General features: G+C 40.6%; 1 protein-coding gene across 1 annotated transcript; it reads left to right on the top strand.

The window, feature by feature from the left end:
• The first annotated feature begins 10,249 nt into the window (after positions 1–10,249).
• On the top strand, positions 10,250–10,970 carry neurog1 (neurogenin 1). Its single transcript, XM_041798219.1, has one exon. It carries the CDS (start codon positions 10,250–10,252, stop codon positions 10,802–10,804), a length of 555 nt encoding a protein of 184 aa, XP_041654153.1. The 3' UTR covers positions 10,805–10,970.
• The last annotated feature ends 1,198 nt before the right edge of the window (positions 10,971–12,168 follow it).

The raw sequence follows: 12,168 nt of genomic DNA on the forward strand, positions 1-12,168 counted from the left end.
TGGAAAATATAAGCTATGGAGTCATAATTGTTGCAAAACTCAAGAGCATTTTCTAGCATTTTGAGATCATGACTTAATGATTCTGGGCTCAGATTTGTCTTCAAAGTTTCCATTCAAACAGTTAAACCTGCCTTTGGGGGCCGGTTTATTTTACAGCCGAGGAGTTTTAATTTGAAATGATGAATCCAAAATGAAGAAACAAACTGTTTCAAAATAAGAAAAGAAAACATGAAAAAACCTGCCCTTGGACCTTTCAAACAGCTCTTATTATACTGGGTTCTGGTCCAAATAGAAGATCAAAGATCGACGTAACATTCTTTTTCCTTTTGGTGTGACCTACTGCAGGTGTTGTGAAAGAAAGAATGCTACATCACCAGTGTTTCATTCATTGATCTTTATTTTTTATCAAAGCAAAAATCAATACGATGAAAAATGAGCAGTTTTTTGTTTTCAGTTTTTAGATTCCCTGTTCGATATGAAAGAGTTAAAGGGGTCTGTGTCGTTTATGGTCAACAAAATTTTACTTTCTAAGTAGAAATCCAAAATCAAGAAACAAAATGTTTTCCAATTACAAGGAAATAAAGACACAGTTTGGGCTCTGGGGCAGTTCAGGTTTCACAGGGAACAAAAACTGAAAACTAAAAACCAAACTTTTTCAGTTTCTCTTTTTTGATTTTATAATATTCATTTTTAAAAAATGAAAAATGGTTTGTCTTTCATCTTACTGTTTTTGTTTTCTGATCACAGAAAGGAAAGATCAAAGAACAGAACATTGCAGATGTAACATTCTTGCTTTACACCTGCAGCGTGTCAGACATATAGGAAAAAAAAGAATGTTACATCACCAGTGTTCTCTTCTTTGGCCTTGTGGCCACACAATATTCTTCTTTTTTTTAATGTATTTTGGTTTTTTGTTCAGAAAGAAAAAAACCTTTTTATTTGTTTTTGGTTGAAAACGAAAAAAGGGGGAAAAAGGGCGCCATTTTTCGTTTTTTGTTTATTAGTTTGGACAGACAAACCGATTATACTTTAGTCCCCTGACCATTGGGGTGATGTTACATTCTTCTTCTAACGTGTGCAGACATTCGAAAAGAATGTTACATCACCAATGTTCTGTTCTTTGATCTTCCTTTTCTGATCAGAACACAAAAAAACAATACAATTAAGAATGAACTGATCAAAAAAAGGAAGATAAAAGAACAGAACATTGGTAATGTAACATTCTTTTCAAACATGTGCAGGTGATGTGAAAAAAGAATGTTACATCAGTAGTGTTCCATTCTTTGATCTATATTTTTTGAGTAAAGCAAAAAACAAAACAAAAACAACAATGTAAGGAAAAACAAATAGTTTTAATTGATGAATTTGTTTTTGAAGGAGAAACAGAAAACAAAGATCTTCTCTGCTTAATGTGAGGAGTCACTGGTAGATTTTTACAGGTTTTGTTTTCCTATCTTTTACTAGTGATTGAGAAACTGCTTGTTTCTTTATTTTCTCATTGAGAATCCACATCTGTTGACTGTAAAACACTCTGACCCCATCTACACGGTGTCCATGGATCTAAGGTCTAAACTTATCAGAGCTTTTAGAGCGGTGGCTCATTCTTCTGGTTGATTATTGGCTGATAATGGAAGACAGTTGTCTGTAAAACCTTTCTAACATTTAGTCACTCCTGATAAAACTGTCAGTCTTCACAGTTTTAGGGTCGGTTTAGTACCACAGGGATTTAAAGAAAAAAAAACACAGCCGTTCCAAAACCATTTTTCCTCTTGATAGTCTTCTGGGGGCCAGATGGGAAGCTCTGGGGGGCCTAATGTGGCCCTCGGGCCACCAGTTGATGACCACTGCTTTGAAGACTAATTAATTATTAATTAAAGTAGAAATTACAGATGAAATCAGTTTAAACACCTTTAAGTCCTCTCCACTCCTGTAACCTGACATGTTTTAGTCTAATCTAACAGATGGAACGTATTACTGTTATTCTTGCTGTTTTGGTTTCTTCTTCTTCTTCTTCTTCTTCTTCTTCTTCTTCTTTTTTTTTTTTTTTAACTGTTTTTAAGTTTCTGTCACCTCAGGTAGAGGATAGATGAGCCAATAAGAAACAGGTAGAGGATGGACCAACCAATAGGAAACAGGTAGAGGATGGTCAGGCTAGGATGAACATTTGCTTTGATCTCACTAACATAGTCCCAACATTCTGTCACATAGACACAAATGGTAAAAGTCTGAGAGCCAAAAATCATCATCAAACATTAACAGTAATTATTAAAAACCTGTCAAACATAGAAAAAAGTGACTACAGCATAAATATCTGAATAAATATTTTATTTCTTAAAGCCTAGATGAAGACTGTAGGGGGAACTGAGGTGGAGTTGTAGGGCTGTTATGTGTGTGTATGTGATAGAACGTTGGGACTATCTTAGGTCTTGTTAACATCACAACATCCTGCTTTATTTATCATTTTTGTTTTTAAATAGTTCCATATTCAGACAACAACACTTTGGAAAGATCTCTGTGCACACCAGACGGCACGAAACACTAAAGACCGTGGAGAAGTCTGACTACAAGGTCAGACCTGCTGTCACTGTGTTTATGTGTTTTTGTCTTCATTACAACACTAAAAGTTTTATCAACATTTTACAGTGGTGTCATGTATTGTCCCTTACAGGCCACCGTCGTGTTGTGTTGCTGGATTGTGTTTTACAGGATTAAATTGTTGTCATTCAGACTTTCCTTCTTCAGCTCCATCTCTTGTTTTTGTGTCCTCCTCCTCCTCCTCCTGGAGAGTCCTCCAGCTTCTTCTTCTCCTCTTTTTGTGCTCAGATTGTTTGTGTGCTTCATTTTCTCACGTGTCTCACTTCATTGAAATTCAATCACATCTCGTGTCGCTGAGACTTAATCCTGTCAGAGCTTCACCCCGGACAGACCTCTCACTCTGCTTTTTTTCTGCGTCTCTTTCTTTCATTGTTGTGTTTTTTTTTTTTTTTTTTTTTCATTTCTTCTCTTCATGGAGCTGCACACGCAGTGTTCAGACTGAGCCAGACTCGGGTTGTTGTGTTAGCCTAGACCAGCACTTTATTAAAGATTAGAAAAATACAGCTAAAATAAAGATCAACTACATTATTTAAACATAAAGGAAATAAGAGAAATGAAATATTAAAACATAAACACTCTAAAACAGAAGCTTGTGAAGCTGGGGATGTCGGGGCCTTTGTATCTCCATTTTCCCAAATAGTCGTTGATTCCCTCAATCCTCACCAGTTTCGAACACTTTTAGTAAAGTTGACAACAATGGACATTGAACATGACCGTCTCTGTCTGTCCCTGACTCTGTCCCTGACACCCTCCATTGTCCAATCAGAATAGAGACATAATAAAGGTCAAACTAAACGATAAATAGAATCAACTTTGCAGTGATGTAAACAGCAGTGATCAGTTGTCCTACAGTCATTAAACTACTCAGACACACTTTGGCCGTAACGTGTAAATGTACAGCGTGCCACCCACATGCCCGTCAGCTCTCAGCCAATAGGATGGCAGCAGTAAAGAGTTTACGTTCAGACACAAGCTGTTCAGTCACTTTGAAGTAACAGAGGCCATAAAACACCAACCGGCCTCCAACTTCTTCTTCTACTGTTTCCCTGCATGTCAACGGCTTCTCCTCCCACACTTCACACTGACAGGCTCTGAGGGGGCTGAGAGGGTTTAGAGCCCTTCAGGGCAGGTTAGCGCCACCTGGAGGAGGCAGAAATCCAGAAACAACTGGAGTCCCAGTCTATCCTTCCTTCAAGTGTTCCTTCCTTTCTGTCTAACCTTGTATTTACCAACCCTAGGTCAGCCAGAACTCCCTTCTATCTGGATGCATCATTTTTCTGTCCAAAGAGTTGATAATTTGGGGGCTTCATGCTCAAAACCTCGCCAAACTTCACAGAAAATCGGCCCCTAAAGGAAATCTGGGTATTCTGGTGGAATCGTGCAGGTCCTTCAAGTAGGGGCCTCAAACGTGAGATAAGGGACTGGGTAAGAGCTACGTGCATGAAAATCGGAACACATATGTATCAGGATTAGATGAAAAAAAAAAGTCTCTTGGAGCCATCCTCTAAAATGTACAGGAATTGCACTACAATCAGCTAAATGCCAAAATTTGGTATTTTTGGGAGATTCACAAGTTTCATATTTTAACCTACTACTCTAAGGGACTTTATCTGATTGTCTCCAGGATTGTTTTGCTCATACTGGACAACCTGAAGATCTAAAGTTGGCCCCTGACTGGGGCCTAAACTTAAACGACTTTTTGACATTTTTTGCAGTGAAAATGAACCAATAATGCCTTATAACTTATTAGTGCTGATGTAAATAATCACCAAACTTTACAGGGAGGATCACACATTGATCCTGAATACATTCATACATTAATATCATTACTTTATCACAGCGCCCCCTTCTGGTAATTGGATGTTCCTTCTTTTTTTTTTTTTTTTTTTTTTTTTGTCTTTTTTCAAATTTCCGCTTTAAATATTCAGCCCCTGCACACCATTCAGTCTGGGCCTATGATTTTTGGTCTGCATATGTGTCATCATAAGATCTACAAAAAGCCTCTTGGACCCATGCCCAAATCCAAACAGGAAGTCCACCAGCTTCATCTCAATTTCAAAATGAGGTGTTTTGATGGTTCCAATGACTTAGACCTATTATAACTTTTGTAAACAGTATTCTGTCATCTTCTGCTCTTTCTTAGAGGACAACGGTATCACACTGAACACACTCACATATAAACATCTCATCATAACGCCCCCTACTGGCAACAGGAAGTGACACAAATGTGTCATATCTTCATTTCTCTTATTGTGCTTAGCCTATAGAGCTGTGATTTTGAAAGAAAGGCCTCAATAATTGGCTACAGCACAGATATATTTTATTGGACTATGTCTCACTGAGGATGGCGAGCATTTCAATAGCTCGCCATTTTGACAGGAAGTTTGTGCAACTGTCATATCAAACATCTGCTTGCCTTCAAATTTCCCATGTTGGATCAATGTCTGCTTCTTTACATATGCAAAGATTAATTTGATCATTTTGATGTTGCACCCCTAAAGGAACAGGAAGTTATATAATTGGACCATTTCTTTTTGGCAAGCAAATCATTGCCTCGCCATTTCACAAGAAGTCACCCTAACTCTTAAATATAACTTCTGATTTGCATCAAATCTCACATGTATGATCAGGGTCTGCCCCCCTACATATTCAAATGTGTTTTACATGTTTTTGATAATGCGCCACCTACTGCAAGAAAGCAGAAGTTTCTCTAACATATCATTTCCTGTTTTTTTTCTTATTTACACGACCAATAACAGTCCTAGGAGGATCAACATGCTCTCTGTGCTCTGCTGCAGCACACAGCACGGGTTACACTCACTTATTCCACACCCCGACATGTGCCAGGGTGCAGGGGCCCCTCAGTGCTAGCAGCCTTAGTTTCCTTTATTTTTTCATGTTGAATTCTGGTAAAACATTCACTAATCCTGTAAAGAACACATTCTCGTCCTTCCTTGCGCTTTTCTCTGTCTTTCTATCCTGATCATTCTGAGATTTTTAAGTGTGGAACTACAGATCCAAACTGAATGAAGTGAGCTGAAGTCAAATTGAACATGAGGAGAATTGTTCTCACATCCATGTTGACGATAAAGACGGAAATCTTTCTTTTTATGTGATTTTCTCTCAGAATTGTGAACCCTGCAGACCGGCCGTCAGACTTGTACCTCGCCGTGGATCTTAAATCCTCCTCTCTGTGTTTGTGCAGCAGGATCAGGCAGGGCCCCGCTGGCCTGTTGGGGGGCCTCACGCAGGCTTGTGCCGGCCCTGCAGCCGGGGCAGAGATGATTTGTGTGCAGCCTGGGTTTGGTTTTGTTCCTGCTGAGCTGCATTTGAATAAGAATGATGCCAATAGAGTGGCTGAGGCAGAAAGAAAGCAGCACAAAGGGCCCGAGGAGCTGGATCTGGACCGGGGACAAACCAGGAGAGGAGTGAAAAGAAGTGCAGGCTGGACGGCCACAATGGGACAATTCCCCCTCTAATGGCTTTGATATATTATACATGCCTGAAGACTCTAAACATTGTGTAATTATTTATAAATGACCCCCACACCCCCCCTCCTGCAGAAAGACTCTGCAGGTCTCTGCTCAGCTCAGAGCCAATAAATGGAATAATTAATGGAAAATGGTATGGCTGTCTCATAAAGATGTCTTTAAAAAACACTTGAAGAAAACGAGGCTGTGTGCTCGCTGCACGCTTTAACGCTGAAAGACGAACAAAAAGGCAGACGGGGGAGAGAGAGGGAGCGGGGTCACTCACAGTGTCTACATCTGCTTTAACCCTTTAACTCTGGATTTCACCTAAAGTTTGACATAAGAGGATTTAGACTAAACTGAACTTTAAAACAACAGAAACATTTTAGATGTCCTCTGATTCAGCGCTGCTACTCTCCATCTATCAATAACTGATGATCAATATCCATCAGCTCTGTCAGGAGAAGAGGGGGGAGGGCATGGAGGAAAATCATGGCCTACTATAAAGGTATTCTGGGGTAATATTATTTTATTTTATTTTAACCTGAATTTTAACCGCTCTGATTGAAAAAACAAAACTGAATTTTATTTATTCTGTCGGACGATCTACAGCCGTGGTTCTCAACTGGTTGGACATCAGCACACACCACCAACCCCTAGGCAAAATCATGACCAAAATATTTGAAAAATTACAGAAGTAAATGCATGCATATGTTTAATTTTACCCCATTTTCCCAAGACGGTTTGGAAAATTATAAATTACATAAAGAATTTCACCAATATCTCCAAAAAAGATGCTTGCTGTGAAAAGAAAAGGAGATAAATAAACTTGAAATCTTGAGACAGCAGTGGTTCTCAACTGGTGGGTCGGGACCTAAAGGTGGGTCCCGGAGCAGTTTTTAGTGGGTCGCAACCAAGGTTATTATAGTTAACTAAAACGGACTAAATAACTAAAAGTAAAATTCAAAAATCATTTTAGTTAACTGAAACTAAATAAAAACTTAGCTTTACCAAAAAAACGAAAGCAAACTAAAAGTGTATAGTGCGCTTACAAAACTAACTAAAATAAAATAAAAATGGAGACAAAATATTCTTAGTTTTAGTCTTTGACACGACCAGATTGACTGGCACTGACCCAAGTCTGGGGAGAGTAAAACTGCCTGATCTGATTGGTTAAGACTTCACACAGTGGTAGTTTTATGTCTGAAGTTATTTTCAAACATCATCATTAAGTAAATACAATACTAAGTGAAGAGAAGCCTGTTTGAATAAGTTTTTAAAAATGTTTGACGCTCACTCAGCCCCGACATCTATCCATAAAAAACTAAAACTAGAACTTATAAAAATTAAACTGAAATCAAACACAGAAAGTGAAAACGAAATAAAAACAGAAACTAATGAAAATCAAAAACTATTATGACCTTGGTCGCAACTAGGTGTCTGAAAAGAAAAATGGTGGCAGAAGTCCAGAAGTCCTTACTGGACATGCATCGAATATTTTACCCTGTTTTACTGTGAAACTGGGTAAATTTAAAGTTTGATCAATATTTCAACTTCTCCTCTTCTTTCAATAAATGATAATGAATCTATTTCACAAGTTCTCTGTAAAATTGGCAAAAATTGACACATGATGATGGGGAAGGGGGAAAAAAATTGGTCAGTTTTGTCCCTTTTCTTTTTAAATTAGGTGTTTTGGTCCAATCGTGCTCCAAACTACAACATATTCAGCTGATGAAACCAAGTCTTAATGTTGGCAGCTATTTTTATTACAGTTTAAGTCTTGAATTAAAAGGCGTGTTGGTTTTAGTCCCATTTCAGTCATTTCTATCCTTTTTAGTTTTAGTCTAGTTTTAGTCGACGAAAACTCAAAAACATTTTAGTCTAGATTTATTCCATAAAGAGTCCTCACATTTTAGTCTTTACTTTTAGTCCAAGCATTTATTTTCTTGCCTAAATCTGGTACCAAATCATGGTAGTGTGTTCTCTACACTCTGCCAAACCTGGGTCCCTGCTTTCTACAGCTGAGAGGCAGAATAGATGCAGATGCATTGTTTTTTGACAAATTTACCCACAGTGGAGAAATATCACAGATTTTGAATATCTGACGAAAATTACACTACATTTTAGTCTAGTTTTAGTCATCTTGACAAAAACTAAACTTACTTTTTGTCCGTTTTATTCATCACAGATCTATTTTTGTTAGTTTTTGTCATGGAAAAAAGGCTGTCAACAAACATTTTCTACTCATAGTTTTAGTCAATGAAATTAACACTGGACTAAACGTGTTTGTGAAAGTTTTTTGGAAACGTGGGTCGCGGTCTGTAGTAGACAGACTGGTTGATCCTGAGGCTGGACCAGTTTAGAACCTCTGACCCATAGAATACATGAATGTTTGTGCCCTCAGGGCTTCCATACAAAAGACTCTTAGATGGGTTTTTCCCCTGGCACACATTGCGCGACCCACTTGAAAGAGCTTTGCGACCCACTTTTGGGTCCTGAGCCACCAGTTTAGACCCACTGAGCTACAGAATCCCCTTTTTAAAGTTTATGTGTATGGCAAAATAGAAGGAAAATAATGTTAGACTTCAGAGCGGAGCCGCGATGAGGACAAACATCTGAGACTGCTTCAGTGTAGAAGGACTGAAAGAGGCAAAAATAGTTTAAAAAGTTGGACAAAAAAAGTGCCAAAATAACAGAAAAGATGGACGAAGATCTGCCAAAACTGAGTTAAAAGTGGCAAAATAATGTGAAATGCTGGTAAGAATGGGTTAGAGGTGGCAAGAATGAGCAAAAAAGTAGCAAAAGATGCAGAAAAGGTTAAAAATGGCACAAAGGAAGAGCCAAAAATGGGCAACAGTGGCAGTAATGGGTTAAAGTGCTGGCTGGGTCTAAAGCCACTGATGGTCAGGGTTCTGAATACCTGGGATTCCAGGTGAGCTGAGAGGAATCAGACTGACTGTTTGATCCTCTGGTGTGTTTTTCAACCTTCAAATAATAAAAGAATAAAAAGTCAAACATTTATGGGCTAGGGTTATTTCTGTCTCCTCTGCTCCTGTCTCTCCTTCTCCTCATGTCCGTTAATGCTCCGTTCTCGGTTCTTTGTGTGAGTGAGGGATGAGTTTCTCCTGTTAGAGAGGAGGATGGATGAGGAGGAGGATAAAGGAGGGATAAAGGAGGGTGAATGGATGAATGGAGGATGGAGGGATGAAGGAGGATGGCTGAATCTCCGGAGCGTGTCTCCGCCCGGTGGGGGTCTTGGGGGGGTCCTCATCTTCCTCCTCCTCCTCTTCTTCTTTTTTATGTTTTTGGTTTTTCTCTCCGGGCCGTGAAGGGGTCCGTGGTGGGGGGGTCCGTGCGTGTCGTTCGCGTGGCCGGCCTCGGGCTGTGATTGGCTGGCCGTGATTACCGGCACGCTTCAGTCAAACACCGCAGGCGTCTTTATGTTAATGAGCATGCGCGGCACGGGGCGGACCTGCCGCACGTGAGGAGGGGGGTGATGGAGGCTTTGTCCCGGGTCGGTATATAAGGGGGCTGAGGCCGAGCGTGTGCCAGACCCACGGCGCTGCACGAGACACGAACACACGGAGAGACACGGAGAGAGGCGCGTGCAGCACGGAAACACCGAGATAACCCGAGTTTAGGACTTTTTCACTCTGACAGGTAAGAGCCAACACCTGCAGCAGTCTGCGCAGACTCAGACTTTGGCTAAATCTTCTCTATGCATGAAAACCCTCCGTTTACCTCCAGAAATGAACAATAACTCTAGAATAGATTTTATTATTTCTAAATCATCATTTTTAAAGTTTAAACCGCTTTTAGATCAAATTTAACCTTCAGTTAAAGCTGAACTCAGAAAACCAGAACTTTATTTGTTAAATTCCTTCAGACTGTGAGCCTCTGGTCTGTTAGAGGAAAAGCCAGCCATGATTTAATTTAAATTAATTTAATTTAATTTAATTTAATTTAATTTAATTTAATTTAATTTAATTTAATTTATGACATAAAATAAAATTAGATTTATTTTGAATTTTTTGTTTTTCAAATCAATTTTAGAGGATTATTTTTTAAAATCTTTTTTTCCTCTTTAAACTCTCACTTGACTTTAACCACCTTAGAGATTCTGTCCTCTGATTGGTCAGCCTCAGACTCACGCCTCCTCTCTCTCTCTGCAGGTAAAAACAAAGATGGAGTCCGTTTTCTCTGACATCGACAGCAACAGCTGCGACTTCTTCCCTCACACCGATGACGAGGAGTCCCGAAGCTCCTCCCTCTCGCCGCAGCCGGAGCACGTGCAGAAGAAGCGTCGCCGCGGCCGCCGCAGTGATGCCACGGTGCAGGTGGTGAAGAAGAACCGCCGCATGAAGGCCAATGACCGCGAGCGGAACCGCATGCACAACCTGAACGACGCGCTGGACGCGCTGCGCCGCGTGCTGCCGGCGTTCCCCGACGAGACCAAACTGACCAAGATCGAGACGCTGCGCTTCGCCCACAACTACATCTGGGCGCTGTCCGAGACCATCCGCATCGCCGACCTGACCACCAACCCCAACGCCAACCCCCCACTGTGCGACCCCCCGCTGAGCCCCCCCAGCTCCTGGAGCTCCAGTGGCTCCTCGTCCTCCTCCTCGCCGTCGTACTGCGCCTCCAGCCCGGGGAGCCCGTCCAATGGCGAGGACTACGGCTACCTGCAGCACGACGCCATCTTCAGCTTCCGCAGCTTCGTCCCCGGCATCTACTGAGAAAGGGGCCCTAATGGAGAGCCTGGGCCCCTAAAGGACAGACAGGGGCCCCTACAGGAGAGCCAGGGGCCCTAAATGAGAGACAAGGGCCCCTAAAGGAGAGGACTGACAGACACAGAAATGTTGGGACGGATGGACAGAGACGGAGCGTCCCGTATCCTGATGGACTAAGAATCACAGTTTGCCTTACGTCACCCTGAACTCAGAATAATTTAAGCTGTTTGATTTTGTAGCTCTATTTTATTTGGTATTTTATTTTGTATTTCTCCTGGAACCGTTGCACTTCCCCCCGCCCTCTCTGCAGGTCACAGTCCCGTCTTTGTCTGAGGTGAAAAGTCAATTTTACAATTTGTTGAGCTGCAGCAGAAAAGCGAGCGTGCAAATCGAGTTTCTCGCTGCGACAAAGACTGAATGGAGCGGCCCTCATCCATTATGTATCCCCCTCCCCCTCCCCCTCCCCAGTTTATTTTTATTTATTTGACTCGTCTGTTCTTAAGCTGTATTTGTACATAAAGAGATTTTATTCTATTTACTTGAAGCAGTTTTCTACAGAATAAAGTTTAACGTTTCTATAAAGCTGCTGTGATGATGTCTTTAATCTGGGGGATTACTGAAACTGTCTGTATGAACACGGCTTTATGGGGATTAATAATCTCAGCAGAATAAAGTTTAACGTTTCTATAAAGCTGCTGTGATGATGTCTTTAATCTGGGGGATTACTGAAACTGTCTGTATGAACACGGCTTTATGGGGATTAATAATCTCAGATTAATATGAATAAGATAACGGTTGGGTCTCTAACAGCACTGAGGCTCACTGCTGGGACATATGAGGAAACATCCAGAGGGCCAGAAAGAAGAAAAGACATAAATAACAGATAAAGATAGGGAGTGATCGATGACTGATTTATAAAGGATGATATTTAAAAAGGAAACAGATTTACAGAGTTTGGACCAAACTCTACTGAAGAGTTCTCCAACATTCACCTGAAGAAGAAAGAGAACGGTCTAAGAACCAGAATCACCTTTTTAATGATTAACCATCATTAAACCTCTGATGTAGAGTCATAGCCCAACACTTTGTGACTATTAAACCACGAAGGGACCAACAGTGTTTCCTGAGGAACCCCAGAGTTAATATCATCAGTTTATCCTCTCCTTTAGATCGTGAATCCATCCCTAAAGATAACCATTTAAACATTTATTCAGCTGTAAAAACCCTCAAACACTGAGCTCTAACATTTAACCTCTATTACAAACAATTACCCTGAACAGGACTCCTACTGCTGCCACCATGGACTTACTCTGGATTAATCTTTACTGATTTATGTCTGAATAAATCATCTGATATCATGATGGCCCTAG

Source organism: Cheilinus undulatus, linkage group 10 (genome assembly GCF_018320785.1).
Source record: "Cheilinus undulatus linkage group 10, ASM1832078v1, whole genome shotgun sequence".
In the NCBI taxonomy this organism is placed as follows: Eukaryota; Metazoa; Chordata; class Actinopteri; order Labriformes; family Labridae; genus Cheilinus; species Cheilinus undulatus.